We start from the raw sequence: 27,111 nt of genomic DNA on the forward strand, positions 1-27,111 counted from the left end.
TTCTGACAAAGCTGCAGCCGTTGATGCACGTTTTCACAGAAGGAAATATGCAAAGTGAGAAACTACATTGTACTCATGTGTTTCCAGCCCGCTGCGCTGCATGTTGCTCAGTCTCGGGGGTCGGGGGGGTGCAGGTGAGATTACCTGCCATGCTACAGAACAAATCCAGGAGATCCTGTCACACGTTCTGGATCGAGGAGAAGAAAGGGGAGATTTCTTTAATTCCTCCAACGAGGGGGTCGATGGTCCATCCACCCGTGTAATGAGGTCTGTTAACCAAATGAGCAGCCCTTCAAGTGTGTGTATGTGTGTGTGTGTGTGTGTTTGTGTGTGTGTGTGTGTGTGTGTGTGTGTGTGTGTGTGTGTGTGTGTGCGCGCGTGCGCACACACACACACACTGTGTCTCTGTGTGAGACAGATACAGAAAGAGCTCACACATCAGCGGTTACAGTACGTGTTTTGTTTTTTTACTCGTCCTTGTCTTATTCACATCCTTCATAACCTGCACAGGTGTTCCTCACAATCACCTGCGGAGAACAATATGTCGCACCCAGGATTATCCGGTTAACGTTGAACCTGCCAGGTGTAACTGAACAGCTGCAGTCTAGAATAAACGGAAGGATCAATAGTCACGTCTCTCCTGACATCTGGGATGAGCGCTCTCATGGGGAGGTCTCTGTTTTAATGAAGCATTAAGGATCTGGATCTAAATATCTCCAATTTTTTTTTTTCCGCACCTCCGACGCTCGTGTGGCGAGGACTGAAGAGCTTTTCTACATAGGAGTCGCTTCCTGCTGCAGGCTGGCTCTCGTGTTTGTGGAGCGTCCCACAGTATTTCTGCAGTGTCTGTGTTGACTTTAAGAGCCCGCTGCCGCTTTATTCCCTCCCTGCTTTTTCAAAAGAGCACCACGAGCATGGTTGTGATTAATGTGGCCTAGCACACACTGAATAGACGCAGCAGTCGTCATCTAACGGCTGCTAATGCAGAGAAAATCAATCATTATAGAACATATTAAAGAACATAGTCTTATTCGTCCTGCTACCGAGTGGAAATAAAAAAATTCACCTAAAGACTCTTGTCAGCGTGGAGGTGAAGCTGCTCAGATGTTGCTGTGTATTTCGGTGGTCTCTGAACATCCTGCTTGCTTTACTAGGGCGGCGCTGCCGCCGTACACTAGGCCTGATAGGCTGGGTTATTTTTGAAAACGTTTCCACCCTGACTGACATTAATTAGAGGGAGATGTCGCTCCCCATTAGTATGTCACAACACCACGCTTTTTTTGGTGCACGTGTGTTTGAGACTTTTGGGAAACTGTTATGGGAAAATATAGGCGTAATTACCTTGGCGAGTGTGCATTGGGACGCATGGAGGTGCCTCCCGCCTTGGATGAGAGTCTGACTCTGCTCCTTGTTTGGCTCATGTGCAGTTATGTGCTTGTGAGTGTTCTGTTAAGTAAGCAGTTTGTTGTGAGACAGCAGCAGGGATGCTCACACCTACACTGAGGCCTAATGAGGATTTTACTAAATCCACAGAGTCTACTATATAACTCTACTAGCTCCCTTGGAAAGCCTGACACTGCAACTACCGGCAGTGTGTCTACCTCTGGAGGTGTGTGTGTGTGTGTGTGTGTGTGTGTGTGTGTGTGTGTGTGTGTGTGTGTGTGTGTGTGTGTGTGTGTGTGTGTGTTTTGCAAGGAAGAGTTATTGACACTTAAAGGGAACAGGACTGGGGAGAGAAAATGAAAAGGAGGATGTAGTGCAAGATAGGAGGGGATTAGAGGGTATGTAGAGGTAGAAGAAGTGGGACTGGGACTGGAGTAGATGCCTGACGGAGCAGGCTTTATTAATATCCATTTGGTGGGGAGTGGGGGGTGCTCAGCGTCCACTAATGCTTCTCTTGGCATTGACACAGTTTGGCACCCCTTTTGAAAAAAAGCCTCAGAACGTGCTCCGAGTAACCCTGAAACATCAAGCAAACGGCCTCAGAGAAGAGGAACAGGCGTCCACCTCAGTGTTTGAGGGCAGAAAACCAAATCTAGTGATTACGGGGACAAGAAAACGAAGCACACTTTGACAGAGCTGCGATGCTTTAGAGAGATTGGACGGCCTCCAAAAATAGTATGATTTCACTTGTTAGCGAAGGCCGCGGTCGCGTGTACACTAACCGGTAATGGCACGGCGTGTGCCAGAGGCATGGCGAAGCTGAAGACTGTCATTTGTATGCGGCGCCGAGAACATTTGGTCAGCCAATTACCATCTAATGGTTGCTCTTCATCCAGTGTTAACAATCCTTTTATCCGCGCCCTGTCTGAGCGGCACACGCGCTCTCACGCGCGCGAGCACTCACACTGTTTAATCTCTGCCCGTGCCTCGCAGCGAGAAGAAGCAGCCTCCTCTCACCCTGTGCAATGTACTGTACAACGAACCCCTTCGTTTCCCCGATGAGCTGGAAGTGGGTCCGCATCCTCGCTCTTTATATATCCCGTCTGTTCGCCGCGTCCTCGCCCAAAAACGTCCCTTCGCTTCCGCAGATCCCAGCGCCGCCATCCGCCCTTTATTTGGTTACGTAAGCGGGCAATTTGACTCACCCTGCTCCGAAGACGCTGCCTAAATAAAGGCTTCGCACGCGGGAGGAGGACGAGCGGAGACGGTGACTAGAAGGCGGCAGATTGCTTGCAAACTGACTTATTCTTGAAGATCCGAAAGGACCGACTAAACAGATAATTCCCGGCAAAAGATGCTTAACACTGCTTAGCCAGTCGCCTGTTCCTCAGCAAATTCACAGGGGGGGGTAATTAAAAGAAAAGCTCTAACACGCGCACACGGACGCACGCATTCCTGTGTTGTGGGAGGCCTGCCGCACGTGGCTTCAGCCTTTTATCCCTCTGACAGCCTATTGCCTGCGTGGAGCGCGCTCGCAATGTGGGCAAAAGCCATTTCTCATCGCTGGCTGGGCACCTGAACGTGCACCGCTCAACGTGCCGTGACGGACCCAGCGGAGATGTCGGCGGTGAGACGACAACCAGCGGCGCATTGATATTCTCCGCGGCCAGATCCCACTCGGACGAGACTTCGGACCCGCGCGCAGTCGGAGACGAGGGTGCGGCGAGTGCATGGGCGCGCGTGCAGAGAGGTCTCGCGTGCGCTCACGTTAGGCTGCGTGTCAGTAGTGACGGCCTCCCGCTGTTCTCCTCTGCAGCCCATAATGCTGAAGCAGCTTGTGAAAGGCTCGACTCTGTTGTTTGAAAACCCCCTGTTTCACGTAGTTTCGAATGCCGTTTGTCCCGTTTATGCGCGGTGACGACTGCTATGACGGACAGGAGTCTGGTTGTAGTAGCAGCATGATGCGGCCCAGGTTTCCTCCATAATTTATAACTGAAATTGCTCCTAGTTTCTCATTTTTGTCTCCCACTTGTTCTGAGTGTGCTGCCGTTTCCAGCTCTACCTAACAGGGTCATTGTGTAGATGAGGGCTGACCCTATTGAGGAACGTTCTCCGATAAAGTGACTCATGTTTGCATTTTGTAACAGTTGTTCACAGTGTTGTGGACCAGCCCCAGTGCAGTGTGTCTGACTGCAGCTTGACTCATCGTTCCCAGTGAGAGTCAGGCCCCCTCCTGACAGGGGGTCTTCTGTGCCCAAATCTCAAAGCCAAACACACCCTCAGCAGGGGTGCTAATAGCCCCCAGTGACAGGTGCGAATGTGTGCGTGCGTAACCTTTGCAAGGCTCAGAACTCTTCATGGTCTGGTAACCACAGTGTTGTGGCACATTCACTTAAGCCAGGAAGCCTCGGTGCTCCGCTTTATTCCCACACAGCCTGTTGAGATAAACTGCATCCGCACGAGTGTGCGCGCGACCCGCCCGGTAGTTCGCTGGCCTGAAAAGGACCTGTGGGATGTTCGCAGTGCATGTTAGTGTAATGGGGTTTTAAATGTGGTGGGGGAAAGTGTCTCCCATCAAATTAGCCCTCCGTTCATTTTCACTCGGAGCCGCAGTGGCCACAACTCGTCTGCTCGGCTGTCGCGCTGCCTCGCGCCGAACAGGCAAATATGACCACCGTCACCTTGCATTTGGTTTTCCAGCTGTATAGTTGCCATTAAATATTAATACACCTGCGAAATACCCCACGTCCAGCATTATTATGTACTTTAGTAGCGGTTTAAATATGGCACCTCACATAAGCCATCATCTTTACTGTTACAATAACCATTAACGCGACCACTGGCACCTTTACTTGTCGTGCCTCTGTTATGAACACCATCAGTGTCATCATTAAACATCATGTAGTCCAATAATGAAAAAAACATCATTTTGGGCTTTGAAGCTTTTCTGGCAATAAAACACCGGCGGGTTCCACATCGCAGTGTAAATTCCTCCCTGCGTGTTGGAGTCCTGGACTGAGCTGCACTTAGCTACGTGAGCGGCGTGTCTCCGGGGGAAGGCGCTGTCCGGCGCCGAGCTGCATCCACCACCACCACCACCACCACAACCGCCGCCGCCCCGTTTGGTTCACAACCAGCGGCGCGCGGAACTAGCGACATCCCCATCAATCTCACCTGTGCTTCGAGCTCGGCTCTAATTAAGAAGCGCGGCCGCGCTAAATTAGGTTAGTAAACGCGGCTGCAGGGGAGAAGCGCAGCTGAGGGGACGCCTCGTGCTCCTGCACGGACCCTGTCGCGCTTATTAATCGAATCAAAGCGGGCCCAGATTAGAAAGCTCATCACCACCAACACAAACTCGCCTGAGCGCTAATCTGGGCCATCAGAAGGCGAGCGGCTGTAAAATATTGACAAATATGTTCGCCTTTACACAACAGATGATTAATGTTTTTGACTGCGCGTCAAATTAGCATAAAGAAATGTGCCTCTGCTGTCTCAGCCTGTCAGATACGTCCTATACGGTTATAAAAGCTCCGTCCACATTGTCTTGGGCTGAGCAAATATGTATTGGGGCCCACGCCTCGCAGTCTGCCCAAAGGCCTTCCCTGATGCGCTCACCAGGACCTGGGGAAGGTAATGGAGGTGCATTCTTGTCACTAGATGTCAGTGATACAGCTGCCTTAGTGTATGGCTTAATAATTAATTTATTATACATATATTTCATTAGAGAGTAAACCAGATAGCTGGTTTGAGTGAAGGTCCCCAAGGACTAAACTAAATTAACAGACTTAACTGTGAGGTTATTGAAGGGAGTAAAAGAGATTCTACTCAGCACTAATAAAACATGCATGTATAGGGAGTGATAATGGCTAAAGTACAATTGGCGGCATGTCCAAATGATCACAACAGCTCCTCTCAGAGCCTCTGACTTTCTCTGCTTTTTCTTAAACTGGCGTTAATGTTTCATTATCTGTAACTGGTGGGACTATCTTCAGAATTGGCTGCCGTGCTAAAACATGCAGTAAAGAACGCAGGGGGGCAGTTGAGACGCAGTTAAGACTGTATCGCTAAATATTTCACAATGGCACAAAATAGCAGTGGATCAAGCTTTGTCCTCCTCTTTTAAGAGGGAGCATTTTCTGGATCGACTAAAGCTGCACTGAATGAACTGTAACAGCCTAGTTATTAAAATCAATAGCAATAACTACAATTCCTCAATTTCAGATTGGCTCTTGACTCAATCAATGGATATCAAATTACCTTGCCTCTAGAGCGCGTAATCCCATCACAAAGAGCCGGGTTGGGCCCTGCATATAGATCAGTGTAGTACATGCAGAGCATCTCTGGTAACAACGTGCTCATAGGGAACAGGCACAATGAACGTAGCTGTTCTCTCCATGGAACCTGTGACAGTACAACATGCAGTCGCACAGTCGATAGCCGCTCTTCTGCAAAATGATTCATTCACACTGCGGTGTGAGCAGTCAGTAGGACTTTAACAGGGAACACAGGCACAAAAAATAGATCATCTCATTCGCTCGTTTAATTTCTTTCACGGTAATGTTTTGTAGACAAACACTTTTGAGATTTAAACTAAAGATGAAATTAGGTAAAGAGAACAAAGTCGTTTAAAGGATGCATCCAGTAAATATCACACTGTTTGAACTAAGCTCACTTGAGGTAGTCTTTAAACACACACTGAACTTTAGGGCAAACTTGTCTTCGGAGGATTATTGTAGTCCGCAACGAATAATGTGCCACCTCCCCGTGAGTGTGTGTGTTTGTGCGTGTGTGGGTGCATGCGCATGCGTGTGTGTGCTTGCGTGCGCTACTTGGGCATTTGACTTTACTCCGTTCGTTCCTGCCTAATAGGACCTAAACTGTGGCTTCCCTTAGCATTTATCCAGGTTGTTTTGAAAGAAACAAATGATGGGTGAAATTGTTCCACATATTCCCCCTGAGGGATCCAACAGGACTAGGTTGTGGCTAATAGTGGTCAAGTGAACATAAATACATCGTTTACAGAGACAGTTAGAGTAAATGTATGTGTAGCTATTTCTCAGAGGACGCCGACCATCACAGTTGGTGATATTACAGCTGCGTTCTCTTTCCCCACAGCAAATCTACAAACAGCTGACGGCTCTCTAGGTTTTTTTTTTTTTATCAATTAAGCAAACTTAAGGTTTGTGTGTGTTTGTGTACATTATTGTTGTTGATTAAAAGCCACAATAGCTGCGTTTTTTTATTGGCAGCTCATCTAGGCTACATAGAAACTGTGAAATATATGTCTCAGATGTGTAAAAACAAATGTTATTGTTGACTGATCATACTGTATGATGTTAATGCAAAATCTGTCAAATACATATAACTAGAGTGAGTGTGAGAGAGCGAGCTCCATCATACTGACTCAACATCTCCAGGATGTATGGAGCACCGGGGTGCATGAAAGCTGACTGATGCTGAATACATAATGTACGCTTTTGTTGCTGTGTTTCCAATAGTCCGTGCAATTCAAGGGTGATGGGGAGTAATTAGTTTCTGTATTGTTAAATCCCCTTGTTTCCTAAGAAACAATCCCTCTTTCCTTAGAAACTTGGCCCGGGAGCTTGATACAAACAAGCCCACATACAATAGCACTCTCTCGGAGAATGGGCGATATTTGAATGAGTTAGGATTAAGAAAATTAGAGTTTCATTCTAAGATTACTGTTGGCGCTAAATCGTTTATTCAGCTTCTGGTACATTAAGTTGGGAGCGTGTCTGTGTGTATGCGCCTGTTCACATATGTGCCTCTTTAGATGCCCGTAGCGTCACAGCGCTTGTAGATAAATGGCAGATTGGTATTGACTTCAATTTGGAAAATGCTGCCTTACACTTTTCTCTCTACAAAACCCAGGAGCACCTGGGGGGGAAATCCAGAAGTGCTCTGCCAAAGGAAATGTATTACTGAGGGGTCACGAGCTCCAGTTTAGGGGATTTGCTGTGCCCTCACACTCACACACGCACATGCACACTACACACCTGCGTACATACACAACAGAGGGACCCTTCTACGCTTGTCATGACAAACCCTATGATCTGCGCTGAACACACTGCTCATGCTGTCATTGTTGAAATGCGGCAGTGACAGAGCGACTTAGTGTGACGACGGGTGACTGAAGGCTGGCCATAGGCAAATATGTCACAGCTGGTTGAGACTTCACATCACATCCCTACACATGGCTCAGCTTGGCTCGTGTGATTCAGCTAAAGAGGTTGGTAGTATACAAGCACAGGCATGCTTGGCAGAGGCCCAGCCCTAAGTGGATGAAAAGCAATAGGTTGTGATTGTGCCTGACAGTGTCCGTAAGCCAAACCTGTGCTCGGACCTTAAGAGAGAGGATGCAGCGCGGCGCCGTGGCAACCCGGGTGTTCGTATGGAGAATCGTCTTCCAATCATCTTCAGAAACAGACTCCACTTCCTCATCAATCTGATGTCAGCAGGGAATAGTGTCTCCTCCTGCCCAAATTAGAATTTTCTTCTAAAAGTCTCACACTCACACAGACACACAGACACACACACACACACACACACACACACACACACTCACACACACACACACACACACACACACACACACACAATGCATCACTTCACCAGACATCAAACATTGACAAAGTCCCTTTTTAGTGCTGCCTATTGGCACAGTAACTCCAGGCTAACGAAGTCACACGCTGGCAGAATATTAATAACAGTGAGCCAATCACAGAGCTGCATGGGGGGAGAGATATTTGCATATGAGAGGTGAGGGAGTCCATCCAACACACTGCCTTCATACATCTCCAGCATAGTGGGATGTGTTTCCATGTGCACGCCTGAGCGTACGTTTGTCACAAAGCGGGGATGGTGGAAATTAGTGGTCTTTCTTCTTCTTCTGCCCATTGAGTTACTCCAGGATGGAGCCAAGTCCGCTTTCCGCGAATCACTGCACAGATTTCCAGCGGAGTATACAAGCCTGTTAAATCTTTTATGGCAAATAAAGTTAATTCCCTGGTTTTGCATGGTGAGCAACAGCTTTGGGTTCAGGGTTCTGGGCCAGCGTGCACGGCACTGCTTCGGAGTACTACTTCGGAGGACATCTAAACCAGTGCAGATCACCGGACGTGGAGAACGTGAATGAGTAAAACCCGTGGCCCAACCTCCCACCGGGCTCCACACAGCACACAGTGCGAGCTTCAGTGAACCGGGAGTCATGTGTGGTGGCTGGGACCGTGTTGCATGTTTAAAGACGGGGTGCCACACAAAGGCACGCGGCTCATACAAATGAGTGTGCGATGAAGGTCATCGGGCTGTAAACAATGAGAGCTCTGTCCAGAAATGCACTCTTTACACATGGGAAGCAGGGATGAGCACGTTTTAGTTCAACCTCACAAAATCAATCACTGCACTAATGGGATACACAAATATAATTAACTGTGTTTGAGCATCCAGACGTGAAAACAAAAATAAATATTGCAACCTGTTTAAGACAAATTTCCTGAGGGGCTTTATTTATTTATTTTCCACAGAAACATGTGGCCCTGATTAATAGTGTTTACTGTCATAATCACTGTTATCTGCTAATACTTCTTTTAAACAAAGGGATCATACAGCAGCAGTGCAGCCTATAGTCTTAACAGTATTTATTAAAGAAGCGATACTGTTGCCGGAGTGTAATTCAATGATCACAATCATCTGAATGGGCTTCATGATTTTCCTCTGTTGGTGTTTAACACCCTGACTGACACACCACCTTACTGATGATACTCCTCCTATTATTTGTACACTGGCTGTTGCTCGTCTTGTTCATCCCCATCCATTTCTCAGATCCCCTGTGCGAGCAGCACGCGATTGGGATCGGACATCGTCCACTGCCTGTTTGTATCCCAGCTGGGCGAAATACATACTGTGCGCCTGTTGAGAGGAATCAATAAAATCAATTGAGCTGCATTGTTTCTATTAAGAGCAGTTTGTCAGACAAGATGGGACTTCTTGATGATGGATTTATAAAAGAAAAGAGTAAGCTGTTAGAGGGTTTAACCGAGATTAGCAGGATAACATGGGCTTAAATTGGCAGATGGAGACACCCATGTACTAGGCGGAAAAACAGCCGATTAGCACTAATTTGCCACATATAACATTAGTTCAGTTTTCCAGAATAGGTGTGCATTTAATTAGTGCAATGAGGTTTATACAAGACAACAGGTGGTCATGAGGCGTTTAAATCAATTATGAAATTTAAAACCATTGAAGACACACATCTGTTAAAGTCTGTGTTTGAATTATCTTTCTGCACAATATAATGTATACAATGTTTTATGTGAAGACAAGGAAGTCATGAGTGTGATGAGCCCCAGTCAGACATAATTGAGGTTTGAATGTAAACATATGCAAATTGCTGCATATAATTAACAAAAGTAACAGTTTGTCTGTATGACACTTTGAACTGTAACTATATAAAACTATAACAAAAACTTAAAATAATTAGACTTCCCTTATAACAATAATATCACAGAACAGCTACAGGTACAGTACTAGGCTTAATATTAAGTTTTCGTAACAGAATGGCGAAGCAAACAACAGAGTAAACAGGAAGGCAGGAAGAATGCAGGTAGAAGTGAGTTATGACAGGTTTTATGGCTTTGGATAAAACCATGTTACTCTCAAGATTACTCATGTTAGTGTTAAGTGCACACAGTCTTGTGAGAGTCATGTTTCAGCCAATTTCATAAAATGATGAACTTTATCACTGGAGCTACAATTTCTAGTGCTGCGGTGGTGGCAGTTTGTTTGAGGTTATGGTAAGAAAGCTTTGTTTCCGTAAGACCAATAGAAAAAATGAGGAATTGGCAATCACATAGGAGAGTTATAGAGGAGTAGTCCTGATCTTTCATTGGTACTTTTAATTTAAGAGGATGGCATCTACCCTGAAAACATACTTCAGGGTCAGAGTCTCGGTACAGTCGTAATTCCTGTCATTAGTTACATCAAGAAGAGATTGTTTATGTTTTATATTTATTTTAAAGTATAAATGAAACACTCTGGTCTGAGATTTGGCCAAACAAACAAAGAAATATGTTGACCAGCCTGCATGGTTCCTTTTTGAATGGCGTTAGTTTAGTGAGTGAGTTCAGCCTGCATTGAAAGAATCGCTATATCCTGGTGTGAGTCAACTCTCCTCAGACTGTGGGTCGATGATGCTGACTGAGCCAGGACAGCTAATAAATCACCTCCTGCCGTCCTAAAATGGCGGGGTTGTGATTGGGGAGGGAAGGGAGCCTTGAATGAGGGTTAATGAATACAGGCCACATCGATCTGCTTCTCCCGGTCTCTTCTCTCTCACCGTCCACCCCTCTGTTTTCAGGCCAAATGCTGCTCCAGCACTTTGCTGACCTGCCACACTAAGCACAGACTAAGTGGCGAGGGATCCACAGGGGCCAGCAAACATCGAGCATTAGCTACGGCAAGGCGGTGGCTAATGCTAGCAGCTAATTAAATCCATCACATCTGGCTATTGAAACGGTCGCTAAGCAACTTTCCCCGTCCTGCAGTCGGGTACTGTAGCTGCAGATGCTATTATCATTAGCACCAGGAGGAGATCATAGTGCGACTGCAGTGCATTTACCGTAGCTTTAGCGATGACGGTACTAACCTCAGCCTATGGATGTGTTGACCTCATGGCCCTTGACATTAGGGTGAGGCTAAGCTTGCAGAGCCTGTTCCCACGACTACCAGTCATCCCTTTTAAATGGTGGACCTGGTTTCACTGCAGGTTACCCGCTGACTCTCCCAGAGTCTCCCGGTGTCACGACTCAAGCTCTCAGTGATAGTCACAGCCAAAGTACCTTCAGCGCATTGATTCATCCTCCTGCATCATCCAGTTTTTTTCCTCCAGTCAAAGCATTGCTGTGAAGGGCAGGGTTGTATCCACTCAGATGTGGGCACCGAAACAAAAGGTCAAATAAACTAGTTTTGCTAACCTTTTAGTGTTGATCTTCACGAGAATGTGGCAAAGTGTGTAAATATTCCAGCTGCTTCCTCCATTGTAGCCAGTGCTGACCCTTTCATCTTCTGGTTATAATAATAGGCTTAATTGGTGGCAGGTTACTAATGTCTCTAATGAATAATTATTCTGAAAGCAACTTGCTGGTAAAAGTCAAGCAAAGGTTATAATAATTATTATCATTATATTGGCAGGTGTTTCTCATGTTTTGCCCCTGTAATTCATCTAAAGAGGTGGCCAGAATATTAAACGCTTCTCCTAATCGAATGCCTTCCAGTACTACTCACTTTGATAATAAAGGTGTAGTAGAATTACGACCTTTCGAACAGCTTCAGGAGTGACTAAGAAAATATAACCTTGTAAAAGAATAGTCCATGGCTGAGTTGTTATTGCATTAGCTTGGACTGTGGTACCTAATAAAGTGGGCAGTATGCCCTGGTTTATCTTAACAGGTAAAAGTGCTGCTGAAATATTTTACTGTCCAAGTTTCGTCTGTTCTTACGTCACATTTAATAATTAAATGATGAAGTGCCATTTGCCGAATGGTCCAGTTTGAACATGTGACTAATGATGGATAAAAGGTTAGGTTTTGTAATAACAGTTTCTATCATTGCACTTTCATTTTTTCGCTGTAGGCGCTTACATATATGCTAATTAGCAGCTCATGATGCTGTAGTAGAGGTCAGCCATTAGCAGGATGAGGACAGTCAATCAAGGACAATCTTCAAGTAGGGAAAATAATGCAGTTTGTTAGATTTGAAAACTTTGGAAGCGACTTTGAGGATTTCTGCCAGATTTGGATGAAGCTGATGTGAATGCGGTAAAACTTGGCCATTTTTCTTATTGATCATTTCTTTTAAAGCGGCCTCGCACAGACAGTGTGTAGTCTAAGATAGATAAAGTAAAACATAAGCTGACAAACATCTGATGAATTGATATTGAGGAGCTGGACCCCAGTGATGATTAATCACACATTAATTATCATGGCTGTAAATCCTTATTTCACATATTTAAGGGGAGAACCAGTATCTGTACCTAACAACAAATCTCCAGAAGGTGAACAGAGAGCGAGCGTCGCCGAGAGGTGAGGAGAGAGAGACAGCCATAAAGACAGCAGGAGGAAACGTCATATATTCATTGTGGTAACTGACCTTTCCATGGCCGTGCCCCGAGTAATAGCATTAACACAGCAGCTACAACCATGGCCATCAATTATCTGACCAGCTCTGGCTGCACCACCTTAACTAATAGTTATCTCCCCTTCATCCACCCCTCATCACCCCCCCCCCCCCCCCACCACGCTGTCTCTCTCTCTCAGTCTTCCCTTTAAAGCACCATATCTAATGGGAATAGAATAGATACATGAGCTGCACTTGGCACAATTCTGAAATGCTTTTGAAGTCTTCTCAGTCTGTGTTTCCAGAGGTAGGATTTTTCACTCATCCTGTGTTTTTAATCGTTATTTCAGCTCTGTCAAAGTCATTCTTTGATGCATAAAATAAATGGAGATATACATTTCATACATTGACTTTGTTAGTCATGGAGTGTTTGTCGTCGTCTTTCTTCCAGAGGGTTGTGAAGGTCACTGGATTCTACTTTAATTTAAAGCCTCATTTCACCCACCGTATTTTTTTTAATGCGCAAATATAATTTTTATTTGTTACTAATGGGGGTTTTGACGACCACATTGAGGACGAGTCTTTTTAATTGTTTTGTGTTGATCATACAATTAATTTCTATATTTGAATATGCTTATCACAGATTTATTTGGTTATTGTTTTTCATGCAGATGCTCTGCTGTTCGTAACAACAGCCATTAAAGTCAAAGCAGTAATAGCATAGGTTGCATAATATAGATACTAAATGATATAGTACAATGCACTGTATGAAGGCAAATAGAGTGGATGTGCTCACAGCACAGCGGTTTACCATTTCTTAATGAATTTAATTATGGTGAAAGCCTAAAGTGTTTAAGGGGAACCTTTAAGATTAATTTTTGATTATACATAACACTAGAGATCCAGATCAAGATCTTGATGTATCAGACACTGAGTGAAGTAGGATAAAGTAAAATTGAAATTTAATGAACTAACGAAATGGTTGTGATTGGTGTTAAGCTTCTAATATGTATGTGCAGCATGCATCTTTCAATTTTCACAATTTTCACATTTTGAAATGCAGGGACAGGATTTCCGTCACGTCATCTACATTTCATAAACTCTCATTTAAATCGACAATACCTTCATTTTACTCTGCATGTATTATTTGTCCCGTACTGCTGTATATGTGACAGCAAAGTGAGTGAGAGAGAGAGAATGTGGTCATTAAGCAGAGGCGTAGAGGGAGACTCCTTCTCCTGCATTCAAATGATGCTTAATCCGCCACTATCAACACTCATCTTGTCCCTCTTAGTCCTCACACTTAATCCTCACCCTTTCCTCCGCTCTTTCCGTCTGTACCGTTTCACTAAGAAGCGTGTTCCCTCATCTGTCTCCCACTTTCTTCTCCTCTGTCCCTGTTTATCTTCTATTTCGTCATTCCCTCTACAGGCTCCTTCCCCCTATTTCGCCAAGGACGTGCTCCTTCCCGACCCCATCTCTTCTCCACCAGTTTTAGTGGAGGGGCATTTTCTTCTATCTCTCTCTCTCTCTTTCTCTCTCATCTTGCAAAAAGATAACTATGTGCAAGCGCTTTCATCTTTCTCCTCCCTGAAGAGCAGCCTGCACAGCCAACACAGAGCAGCAGAGTCAGCAGTTTAGTCCTCTCTAATGTCACAGACCCCCGGACCCAACTCCTGTACCTCCAGAGTACTTTCTCACATTATAAACCCCAAAACCGACGAATTAGGAAAGCAAACATCCTTTTGAAAACAAATGGCGATATGCGCTTTACTGGAGGTGAGAAACAGCAGCACAACACTGGTGCAGGACTGCGCTCGTGACACAGACAGTGTAAAACCACTGTGAAGTTGGAGTAGAAAGTCTGACCCCTTGTCTCCGCATGATGCATTGGAATGGGGGGCTTTTCATTTTACCAAAAGGTTGATGGGAAGTGGTGTGGAGACGCGCGGCGGCGGCGGCACTTGAGAGGGGGCAGATCAACACGTAAAGCAATCGGGAGAGTGAAGGAAAGTGAGGGACGGACCGAGTGAGAGACGACGACGACGACGGCGACGGGGAGCGAGAGGAATGGAGAAGACGATAGTTCCAGTGAGGGGAGGGAGCGCGAGGAGGGGAGGTTCAACGTGTTAATACACAGGAACACTGCATCAAACCAATGCACTGCTCTGAGGCTGGCTGAGCAGCTGAGAGCAGTGCGTCAGCAGTACATTCACGTTCCCACTGAAGGACAAAGGGAGGGGGCAGAGCGAGCATCTTGGCTGCCTGCAACACCGACACACATCGGAGGGGGGTGAACAGAGAAAAGAGAGATTGGAGAATAAACAAGAAGAGGAGATGTGGATTAGGATGCCGTCCCTGCTGCTTCGGTGACGGTGGGCTGCCTGTTTGAATGCTCGCGTGCCTCTTTTCTCTCCGTCTCTCTCTCTCTCTCTCTCTCTCTCACACACACACACACACACGCGCGCGCACACTCTCCTTCACGCACTCTATCTTTCTCCTGCTCCTGATCTGTCAGTGGTTCTCGGCTCCTCACTCCGTCTCTCTCTTTCTGCCTCTCTTTTTCTCCCCCCGTTCAACTCCGGGATACTGCAGCAGTCCACCAGCCAGCCGCAAGTCCGACAAGGCACACACATGGCTAACTGCCACAACTTACTACCTCAGCCCCGGAGAGAAACTAACGAATAAGCAAGCGGGCAGAGGGACACCGCAGGAGGCAGCCCGGAGGACAATCAGCAAGCGCACGGCAGAATCCTCAATTTTTTTTTTCCTGTGCATGGATATTGATACGGAGACCACTTCCACGCTCATCCTCCCGCCGTCATCCTCTCTCTCGTCGCTCGTTGCAGAAGAGTGCTCTCTCTCTCTCTCTCCGGCAACCTTTCGCGGAGCTCCAACAGTGCAGCGCATCCCCTTCTCCACCCCCCACCCAGCGCCACCATCTCTCCCACCACCCCCCAGCCCCCTCCTCCCCCCAGAAGGAATAGACGGATTACTGCTAACTGTGCACACGGCAGCCCGCAGCTGCTCTGACCGGGGCCAGCCCGAGATCGGGAGGACGCGGGAGGAGCACGGAGGAGGACCGGGGAGGAGGACGCCTGTGCCAGGAGTTCTTCAGCCTTTTTCCGTCCCTCAGTCTCTGTCACAACGGGGCTAATCAGCGACCGACTAGCCCTTGGCAAAGTCACAGTGAGGGAGGTCTTTCCACGACGGGAAGCGGCGACCAGCCGACAAGCCAACACATGTATCGGGACCCATCAGAACTGGGGATTTTTATTTGTTTCACTTCTGCGCGCCTCCTCCGCTATGTTTAACTACGGTATGGATCATTGTGATTTATTCACAGTGGAGCTGCATTCCGGAGTCTGCAGCCCAGCAGGGGGGCAGTTAGTGGGGGCAGAAGGGATCCAAGCACCTGCCTAGCCTTCATGGCCTTACCTCTGCCTGTGAGTGTTTTTCATGCTGCTCTCATTCTTTAATACCAGGAGCCATTTTGTACCCTTGGCTAATAAAGGGCCACCTCACTTTTCCACAAGGGGAAAACAAGAAGACGTCTCTCTCGTGTCATTCCGTGGAAATGACTTTTAAATGGACATGAAGTGTGACCGTTGCTTTTAACATTTGGAACGAGACCAACAGGAGCATTTTCAAACTAATGAGGTACGTCACTGATGCCATTGTTGAGCTGTTGTCTTACATTGCTGCACTGCTTCTCCTCTGCTACTTTTCTTCTACTAATTTTTCCCACCATGTCTCCTTGTGCTCTTTTTACCCCCCCCCCCCCCCCCCCTCTCTCTACACGCACCGATTTTTATCTAGCTTCTTCCTGCACTGTCGATGGAACTTGGGAACCTTGAGTTGCCCCAGCCAGGCTAAGATGGTCTGTTCTCTGGTGTGTGCCGTATCCCCCCACCATGCAGAATAATGAGCCCTCCACACCATGAGTCCTCTGGGCCAGGTTAGTGTGCAGCCTACCTGGAACGCAGCCCTGCTCGCCGTGCTCTCCTTCATGGTGCCTGCTCTCACTATGTGCCAGCCCACAGGTCCTGCAGTGGGCTCAGCTAACCCACAAAACTGTCCAGGTGTGTGCTCCTGCACTAACCAGCTCAGCAAGGTGGTGTGTACGCGCAGAGGCCTGGTTAGGGTTCCTCCAAACATCCCAGCTAACACTAGGTATCTGAACCTGATGGAAAACAGCATAGAGACAATAGAGGCAGATACTTTCAGACACCTGCATCACCTGGAGGTGCTGCAGTTGGGCAGAAATGCCATTAGGCAGATTGAAGTGGGCGCTTTCAATGGCTTGACCAGTCTCAATACCCTGGAGCTTTTTGATAACAGACTGACGGTCATACCCAGTGGAGCTTTTGAGTATTTGTCAAAGTTGAGAGAGTTGTGGCTTAGAAACAATCCCATTGAGAGTATTCCGTCTTATGCCTTCAACCGTGTCCCCTCACTCATGAGACTGGACCTGGGAGAGCTGAGGAAGTTGGAGTACATCTCTGACGGGGCGTTCGAGGGCCTTCAGAACCTCAAGTATCTCAACCTGGGGATGTGCAACCTGAGGGAGTTTCCTCATCTTTCACCTCTGGTGGGATTGGAAGAGCTAGAAATATCGGAGAATGTTTTCCCTGAGCTGAAACCTGGGGCTTTTCACGGCCTCAAGAATCTACGCAAACTGTGGATTATGAACTCTGCCATAACCACCATTGAGAGGAATGCATTCGATGACATAACAGCACTGGTGGAGCTTAATTTAGCCCACAACAACCTGTCATCCCTCCCCCATAATCTCTTCACCCCTCTACAGTACCTGGTGGAGCTTCACCTGCACCACAACCCTTGGAGATGTGACTGCGATGTTGTGTGGCTCTCCTGGTGGCTCAGAGAATACATTCCCACAAATTCCACCTGCTGTGGACGCTGTCACACCCCGACCCACATGAGGGGACGATACCTGGTGGAAGTGGATCAGACCACGTTTCAGTGTTCGGCGCCGTTTATACTGGATGCTCCCAGAGATCTGAACATTTCAGCAGCCAGGGTGGCGGAGCTGAAGTGTCGCACAGCTCCCATGAGCTCTGTCCGGTGGCTTCTCCCCAACGGAACAATTCTGACCCATGGCTCAGCTCACCCACGGATATCTGTACTTAATGATGGAACCCTCAACTTTTCCAACGTTCTCCCATCAGACACAGGGGTCTACACCTGTATGGTTAGCAACATGGCCGGAAACTCCAATGCCTCCGCCTATCTAAATGTCAGCAATGCTGAACTCAACACATCTAATCTGTCCTATTTTACCACTGTAACAGTGGAAGTTTTAGAACCCACAGTGGAGGAAACCCCTAAACCCAAACCCACTGTCCCTGCCTCACCCTCTGTCTTTCAGCCTGTTTTCATCTCTACGCCCACTGTGTTGTTCCAAAACACTCAGACTCCAAGGCAGGTGTCAATTCCTCCTGCCAGAGTCCCTAGTGGGCCAGCCGCCAGCCTGGATGAGGTAATGAAAACCACCAAAATCATCATTGGCTGTTTTGTTGCTGTTACATTGCTGGCAGCTGCTATGTTGATAGCATTCTATAAGTTGCGGAAGCGGCATCAACAGAGGAGCACAGTGGCAGCAGCCAGAACCATAGAAATCATACAGATGGAGGAAGAAGTTCCTCCGGTTCCTCCACCCACCTCTGGATCTAGTGGCTCTGACGACACAGGATTGGTACTACCTACACTAGTGGAACATAACAGCAACACCTTTAAGCCCGGTTACGTGTCGTCCTCGTCCCGCCAAGGGGGCTATGGTGCCCACTGGACCCAGAACAACACTCTTCATTGCTCTGTCAGACAGCATCACAGCCACATCAGCACCATTGCTGATCCCTACATCATAAAGACTACTCATGGCAAGGAGAAGGTTCAAGAGACCCAAATTTGAGTAATGCTCTCTATGGATTTGTCTGTGACTCTGCCACATCCTCTGCTCTCCACCTATCTGCCCACCAGTCCATGCAATAGAATGCACAAAGAACAAAGCGGTAACTTTTCTTTTGTACAGAAGTGCAAAACAGAGACATTTTTTCTTTCTTGTACATGCCTATACATAAGTATATAAATATGAAAAATACAAATATATATATGAAACTTCTGTCAGGAAATGGTGAGACATGCAGATTATATTAGAAAAGAAAGTAACTTGAAACTATTTTCTAATTACTGGTGACTTCTATTTAAAAAAAAAAGAGATGATGAATAGCTTTTTCTGACTGACAATAGAAGGTGGCACCGTCTAATATAGGAAACAGGCATTTAGTTTGTTTTTGACCATATTTAGGATCAGTAAAGAAAAAAACCAAAAAGAATAAAAAAAAAAAAACTATAAAGGCACCGGTTTCTAAAAGCGGCCCCACATGTAAGCTCCAGATTTTACTGTGCCAAATATTATATGCAATAAGATGGTTTTTCCCAGACTAAGGGACACACAAACAAAGAATTATCTAAATAGATCTAGAAACATTTGTCCGAGGATAGCGCAGAACGGCACAGATATGAATGTGCTGCTCAGTAGCTATCAGCCAAATGCTTTTGGACTGCAGTGAATTTCTGCAGCTAAGGTTTAACCCTCTGTTCGCTGGAATTAAGCAGCGTTTATTTGACAGTGCCAATGCTTCTTAGCCGTAGCCTCTCAGAACATGTTCATTCGGTGTTCCCACGAACCCCACTGATTTAACAGGCAAAGACGAAGTGCAGGCTAATAACAACTGTTGCAAATACCTTGTTACGATATTGGTTGCATATTGTGTTGTTTCCTTTTCTCCCTTAGGTTTTGACATGCTTCTAAATTGCTTGTGTAGTGTTTAGGGCTAATTTAGTAATGCATTACAGCAGTTGCCTGACTTGTCTCTGCAAGGGCTCATTCTGATGCTAATTTCTCAAAGGAACAGACGTGTGGTGCAACGACACAGGGCTTTGCTGACCGATATGCTTTCGAAGGAAAAAAAAAAGATGATTGAAATGATACAAAATGAATGTCTGAGACTGGGGCTTTTCCATGGACTACTCTGAAACATGGCATTGCTATTTTCTTTTTCCTTTAACCGTTTATTTTGAGCGACACTATTTTTATGGAGAGACAAAGGAGGCTATGAAAAATAAAAACCTTTGGTTTGTATTTCTCTAATCAGAAACACTTTCATGTGATGTTTTTCTTCTCTATGAATATATTTCCATGTTGTGTGTATTTTTTATCATAGAGGCTGGAGGGCTGGAGGCAGTATTGTAAATCGGGTCCAACCCCAACCCCATCTTACAGTCCTATGCATTTACTAAGTGTCTGCATGAATGGGTCTTTAAGTGAGTCGTGTACAATGCTGCATTATACCCCACAGTGGGGCTCTATGCAGGTCAGACAGGCTGTTGGTCTTTGATGCCACAGCTTAGTTCTCAACATTGATATCTCAGTGACTGTCAAGAGGAGAAAATACATGTATCCCACAGTTCTACAGTTTGTGGGCTTCTTTTCCTCATGCGATCTGTGAAGTGTTATAAAATATGATTGTGTTTTAATTAAGTAGATTAAACAGCTGCGAGTGGTTCGCCGTAACAAAAAGCACAGCACAAGTCTACGTCAGAAAGGTTCTCACAGAACACAGACAAATCATAGAATTACACTATAAAAGCAAAGCTGACGGGTGATTTAAAGTGTGATTTTCTCCAGTATGTGAATTTCCTTGGTGTCACAAAGTGTAAAAGCCAACCACCATAAATGCGTCTGCCTCTCACTGGTAGCGGAAACATCTTTTGACCCGCTGCCCTTCAAACATTCACTCACCAGCTTTGCACTGCATTTGACAAACGCTTCCCGGCCCCAGCAGCTTACTGGTCATTTAGGCAGCTTCTGTTGCAGTAACTCGGTGTTCCTGCTGTGGCCGCTTGGGGATAAAGAGGAAATTATACTAAGATCTCTGTGATGATTTTGGGTCGTGGTGAGTTGCCGAGAACATCAAGCCTACATTTGCAATCTTCAGGCTGGTCCTCCTGTACCGTTCAGAGATGGTTATCAATGTGTTCCCAGGCGGTAATTTGGATTATGCTACTTTATATTTCTAATGTCATCTTATTCTGAGAAAAATACGACTGCATCACATTAGACTCTCTTTTGGTGCAGTAAAACAACAGAGACGGCGATTATGTAACAGTCTGGAGTTCCGTTTGAGTGGGAGTCAGTTTTCCCAGGGGTCAGTTTAAATATTATGTGTTTTTTAGCTTGTTCTATACCTACTGTATACTGTACATAAAGTCATCTAACAGGAAATGCCTCTAACGATGCTTTCATCTCTGAGGCGTCCTTCGTGCTGAATGAGTGCGTGGATGAAGAGGCGCTGGCGTTTTCTGCCAGCGACCCTGGCGCCGTGGCGAGTGCGGGTGGGCCCTAACGAGGACACGGCCCTCAAGTGTTCCCCCGTCTCCTTTCTAAAGAAATGTTAGTGCGACATACTGCTGAATTTTTCGATCTCTGCCGGAATGTGCCTCGACAAAACAGAATGTTCTTGGTTGTTACAGTATGTGTGGGTTGAAAAAGAGCACTCTTGTTATTTTCCCAGCACAGCGTGGCTCTGGCCATGTTAGCGCCTTCATAAGGACTATTGGATTTGTTAAGCCTTTAGTGTTCCTGATAACCAGCCACGTACGAGAAGCCTAACAACCACTCTCTCTTCTTTTCCTTCCTCCTCCTCGGTGTTAACCACTAAAGGAGAGGCAGGGCTGAAATTAACATATCACCCGGTTGAGCTGATTCGAGTTCCGCTGGAAGGTTAACGCGGCTGGAGTGGAACGGCCATTGTGGTCACCGCTGAATACAAGAGCCTAGACAATCCTCTTTCCTTGACAATATCAGTGGGGTTAATATGAATCTTTTCTCCGGGGTGGCTGCTGTCTTATCTCCAGCAGCTGAGTCAGTCCTATGCCTCCAAATCGGCTGTATGTTGCTTTGTTGCAAATGAGCTGTGAAGATGTCTGGTCGTAACTGCTGCTGTGTCCCTTCCTTCGTCCCCGTCTCTTTTATCACTTACTAATTGACTTGAAATCATTGACTGAAACCCCCCTCAATATATAACGGGGGTAGCTTATGATTTTTACTGCCTCCCTCCTCTTGTTTATTTGTTTGGCTCGGCAACTGTTTCGGATTTACATACAGTAGTGTGTGCGCGCCGATGCCCACCTGTTTCACCTCCCAGCCGCCGGGTTGCTGATTGTGGTTCATTTAGACATGCGTCAGGGGATGGGGGAGGAGGATGAATGGCTGGAACATACGCTTTAGAATTTGTCTCACTCCGGGCTGATGGAGATCTGCGGAGGGACGACGGGCCGGCAGCTGGTGGATAAGGCTGTGCAGCCGGCGTTTCTGTGAGGTTAAGGGTTTGTTGGGAACAAGTCCTTGGGCCTCCAGATCCATATCTGTTAATAAAGTCTCCAGCAGTAAGAGGCGCTGGTCATGTGGCAGGCCACAGCAATACTGTCAGCGTCTCCATTGACTGATGCCTCTCCGTGCCCACTGAGGGATTGCTAAGAAATGATCCATGGGCTTCTTAGAAGTGAGAAATGGCCTAGATTCAATTCTCATCCCTCTCTTAACGCTTGATTAGTCAGCACACACCTGACTGCACTCTTTTTACCATACTGCAGGCTTCAGTGGCCTGCTCTCGCTCTCTCACTACTACTACTACCACCACTACCACCACTACTACTACTACTATACTACTACTACTACTACTACTAATGATGAATGCAGTCTTTCATTAAAACAGTATTCCTGGCATAAACTATAGCCAAGGAGTCAAATGAAGCAAATAAACATAGACTGATTTTGTAAAACAGCCCACAACGGGAAATGTCTGTTTAAAGACATTGGAATAAAACCATTTGCATTGCTCCTTGATTTTGGAATAAAATAAAACACATTGCGTCGGAGGGCATGCAATCTGATAACACCTTTCAGTGTAGTGTAAATTATTCCGTCTTTGTCCTCATGGTGGGTGTGTGCTCACCAGGTGGGTGACCTCGCTGTAGAAAGCAAACGCTGTCAGAACATCCTTCCTGTGTGACTACAGCATAAACAAATTATGGCTGCGGCCCAGTTTCTATGCTTGCATGCTGGAGAAGGTACGATGCTGACCTCACCAGTTCTTTTCTCCCAAGGTATTATTACGAATCACATCACTGCCATTTTGCTGTCCCAAAGCAGACAGTCCATACACAGTGTACTGTACGCCCGCGTCACTCTAATGTAGGCCACCGTGCTCTCATCGGAGCAGCCGGGCTCTGGATAAGAGCTGGCAGCTGGAGGTTGTTCCTGGAGGTCTCTGTCAGTCGGCTCGTCTGCCTGGATCCACCATGTGGAGACGGAGGCTCGTCTGCTGTTTTGACTTCTTGCTCTCAGCTTTGGCGCGCTGAAGTGTCGCGCGTACAACATGCTGACGGGGGAAACAAAAGCAACAACAGAATAGAGCAAACTGTGCAAAAAAGAAGAAATTAATGAGCAGATTATGTTGCCAGGGACACACCAGTGTCAGTCAGATCTGTTCAAACCATATCCAGGTTGGCTGACAATTTATTCCTGCTGTTGGAAATGTGAATATCACAGAGAATTACCCCTTTGATATCAAGCTGTCAAGTGAGTTGAATGTTTCTAAACTATTTTATTTGATTCCATGTAGTTTCCACTCTTGCTTCAAAATGTTCAAAATCAAGGCTTACACAGTTTTACTCTTATTATTCAATGTCTCTGAAACGAAGTGAAATGCAGAGGCAGCAAATCCTAAGACATCACAGGGATTAAGCTATTCCAGTGTTTTTTCTATTGCTCGCCGGTTCGTTAACAGAGTCACTGTCAGATCCTCACAGCTCTGCAGCAGTTTTGGCTGTGGCATTGATTCAGTTTTTTTTCTTTAAACTTGAGTTCCGTTTCTTTTCTCTTTCATTCAATTGACCCTGCCAATAACATCCAAGGCCTCTTGGTTGCTATGGTTTCCCTGGATTCCAGTGCAATGGTGATTGGCTGTTAAGGAAATTGTGATGGACATGGGGCTGTGTGAATAGGAAGCCGACTGTGACCCTGGCAGATTATACTGTATTCATATTTACTTGGAGGACCTTGGTTAGACAACCACAGCAAATAAAGCTCAATAGGCCGATTTACTGACTGGTATGTGTTGAGTTCATGCTGTGCTGGATGGAAGAGAGTAACAGGAAAATAAGCAACGATATTTGGCAAATCAGTGGCATTATGTGACAGTTAATCCAATGCAATAGTTTATCAGGTTTATTAGGCTTCCTAACACAAAGCCCTATTTTTGTCTGTACCCTCTCATACGACCCATCATGCCTCTGCAAATAACTCCCCTGTGGTGCCAGGTACAGTTTGAGCTAGCGCTCCTATGGCTGCACGTGTATTTTACAATAGCATCACCGTGGCAGGTGGTGCTCTGGGCCTCATGTTCAGCCACAGAAGCAACTTGGTTAGGTTTAGTCACCAATTCCACTCCATTTACCAAACCTAGTATTCATGAATATGTTTGTGACATTAGTGCTTTAATAATAAAATGATCCTAATCCTGTGTTTTTTGCAAGTCAAGTATTAGAGCAGCAAACACAGCTGCTTTTTTCTGCTTTGTCATTATGAGCCTCCTGTGTATCACCAGTGTTTGTTTCCTCTGGGTGCTTCAGCTTCTTGTCGCAGTCCAAACACAATCTGACCATGTGAACCGCAGACTCCACATTAGTTGTGGGTGTGAATCTTGGTGAGAATGTGTTTGTGTGCGAGGGAGAGCGCCTCAACTGGGAAACTCTTCAAAATGCGCTTCAACCTGTGAATCCGGACAAAAGCTCGCGCAATCCCAGCCCTCGTTCCAAAAAAAGGGGGGGGGCGCAGATCTGATAATCTGATATGGCAGTATCAGGGTTCTACGGTTTACAGACTAGGAAGTGTGTGGGGTTTTCATCTGATGCTTATGGTACCAGCTTTTCCATTATTCTTCATCCTCTGTATTCTACACAAAATGTGTCAGCAGTTCCATGCCATTATTGACCATGGGCAGGAGTTTCTCACCTTAAAGTGTCAAAGCCACTCCGTCACTAGCTCAGTAACGACCATTCTTGGCGTCTTTGAAATGTTTTGTTTCTAACAACATTCATTTTGCAGTGATGCTACATGCAGCACTTATGCTACAACCTTCCTCTTAAGAGCATTTTCTCTCTTCATGCTGAGGACCGGGCTGTTTCTTTACTTTTTGGCTTGATGACATTTCTTAACAAGAGTTTCGGAGTGCTCTCTCTCAATCATGTGTTCAAGTGCCACCCTCCCTCTTCATTTGAGGCCCTAAGTAAATCCAAAGCTGACTTATTACTCAGCTGTGGTTTTGATGGCGAATGAGTGTTTTTAAAGCCGAACAAATCCGAGCTGGGCAGTTTTTCCACCACATTTGGTGCAAAGCAAATCCGAATATTGTTTTCAGCTTTTAAAATCCACCATTTATGAATGACACTTGCATTGAGCTGAATAAAATGAAATATTTTATTAACTATTATTTTAAATGTTTCCTCTAGAATTGGTTTTACCTCTCACTTGACCTGAATATGCTCGTTAGGTGGACAATGGAAATGAGGATGTGAACAGATGTAATAGTCCCAACTCTTTCAACCCTTCCTACACTGTTTAAAGTGGGTTGTTAGCTGTGGCCTTTGTGGTGCTTGTGTGAAGTAGGCTTGATTTTGGATAGATTAAAGGGCAGCATGATAAATTGGAGACAGATTGTCTCCTTCCTGCCTCAGAGGTCCCCACCTCTGTTAAGGAAAGGCTTTCCCACTTGAACAGGAATGGGGTTTCCTCACGCCCTTCTCTTCCCACCTACCTTTTCTAAAATGTCAACATCGTTAGGGTCATTTTATTCTTCAAATGAAGATGCGCAGCTGATTCTGATGCTGCATCGTCACACCTCCTGTACTTTGTCATCCTCCTCTTTAGCCGTTACTGTATGACTGTCCCCCTACAACCTGCTCGAGCAAAACGCAACAGCCTTCCTACTTCCCCTCAAACTGAAGAAACTACTGAGCTTACTGAGAATTGAAACTCATCTTGACAAGGAAAAAAGTCCAGTTGTTGTCATTTAATACTATCAATAAGGAAGAATACCTGTAGAAACACTATAGGGATGTGTAGTGGCTTTTCCTGGCACCTGAATCCAGTCTGGTTGTTTTATCAGAAGCTTGAGGGTTGATATGAATTTAATATCACTATTTAGTATTTAATAAGGTATGTTTTAGGTTTGCCTTAGTAGTTTAGCAGTGATGAATTATTTACCCTTTTTTATTATACAGACCTCTGCTTCATTGAACATGAAATAATTAGATTAATAAATATTTTACTGAAATTCTTTAATGGAACAAGGCAGAGCAGTCCCCGCCTGGGGTTAATAGAGTGTTCTCTGAGCCTCTGAACGTCATCGCAGAGCCATGCGTCAGAGTTACGACATGACAAATTCTTATCACGGAGAAGAATGGAGCCATCGCTTGGATTGTGTGAGCCGCATCCTTTTTAAAATTCTGGTTAAAGCGCGAGAACGAACCGACAAATCAGGGATTTGTTCGGGCTCCCTTTGTTTCCCTTTAACAGCTTTTTCAGCGCAGACCTTCTACAGACTTTTTCAATAGCGGAGCTGCTGTAGCCGACGACTAACCCATCATGTTACAAAGAATTTCTGTACTTTGACAGCTGCTGGATTTGAGTGCTGCCCATGAGCGTCTTGATGCTTGGAGTGTGATCCAAAAAAGAAAAAAAAAAAAAAAAACCCGACACATCTCTGTGTTAGCACAGGTCAGCGTCGACAGACAAAATCTGCTTCACGTAAACTAAGCAGCTCGCGCGGTGAATTTGTTCAGCAGTTATGGCAACAAATGTCTGTCAGCATGGCGGTGCCCACATGTCCGTGTGTTTTGGACAGTTTTTAATTTTTCAGTGACTCACTGAAGATGCTCCGTCTGTCGGGGGAATGAAAGCACGGTTAATGGCAATTATACACACTGTGCATCAGGCGACGCGGGGGGAAGCCCGCTTTGTTGACGGCATCGGCGAAAATGCGAACGAGAGGTTACCAGTCAGGTTGTTCACTGTATGGGGCGTAATTATGTGTTCTTAGGAGGGGTGTTTATCTTAATACACAGAAGATTACCCTCCAAATCACTCTTACAAATTCAAACCATCAGCTTGAAAATAAACCGCTGGTAAACATGGGAGGGCACAAATGTGTTTTTATTCCGACGCTAATTCTGTTGTGTTTGAATTACGCAGACCATTAGCGCTAGCAAATGTGCTCCGGGCCAGTGTGTACGCTTCCGTGTGTGTGTGTGTGAGTGTGTGTGTGTGCTTAGAAATGACTCAGTTGGAAACAAGTCTGTTCAGTGGTGTGTCAGTGGTATTAATAGGGGATGAGAAGATGCAGTTGTTTCTTTTTGCCTGTGTTGCACATTTACCACCTTATCACTTCCAAACACTCTGTTTCAGCTCTGTCAACTCAAATGAGTTAATTGCTTTGGTCTTCC

At 45.9% G+C, this 27,111-nt stretch overlaps 1 protein-coding gene and 1 long non-coding RNA gene across 2 annotated transcripts in view; both read left to right on the forward strand.

Annotated features, from left to right (window-relative positions):
- LOC114857742 (uncharacterized) overlaps window positions 1-27,111 on the forward strand; it is a 110,931-nt gene that overhangs the window by 28,202 nt on the left and 55,618 nt on the right. The window lies entirely within an intron of this gene.
- lrrc4.2 (leucine rich repeat containing 4.2) lies at window positions 14,690-19,703 on the forward strand. The gene is made up of 3 exons (XM_041071139.2): window positions 14,690-15,965; window positions 16,056-16,179; window positions 16,339-19,703. Exon 3 carries the CDS (start codon window positions 16,460-16,462, stop codon window positions 18,452-18,454), a length of 1,995 nt encoding a protein of 664 aa, XP_040927073.1. The 5' UTR covers window positions 14,690-15,965; window positions 16,056-16,179; window positions 16,339-16,459; the 3' UTR covers window positions 18,455-19,703.

This window comes from Betta splendens, chromosome 6, assembly GCF_900634795.4.
Source record: "Betta splendens chromosome 6, fBetSpl5.4, whole genome shotgun sequence".
In the NCBI taxonomy this organism is placed as follows: Eukaryota; Metazoa; Chordata; class Actinopteri; order Anabantiformes; family Osphronemidae; genus Betta; species Betta splendens.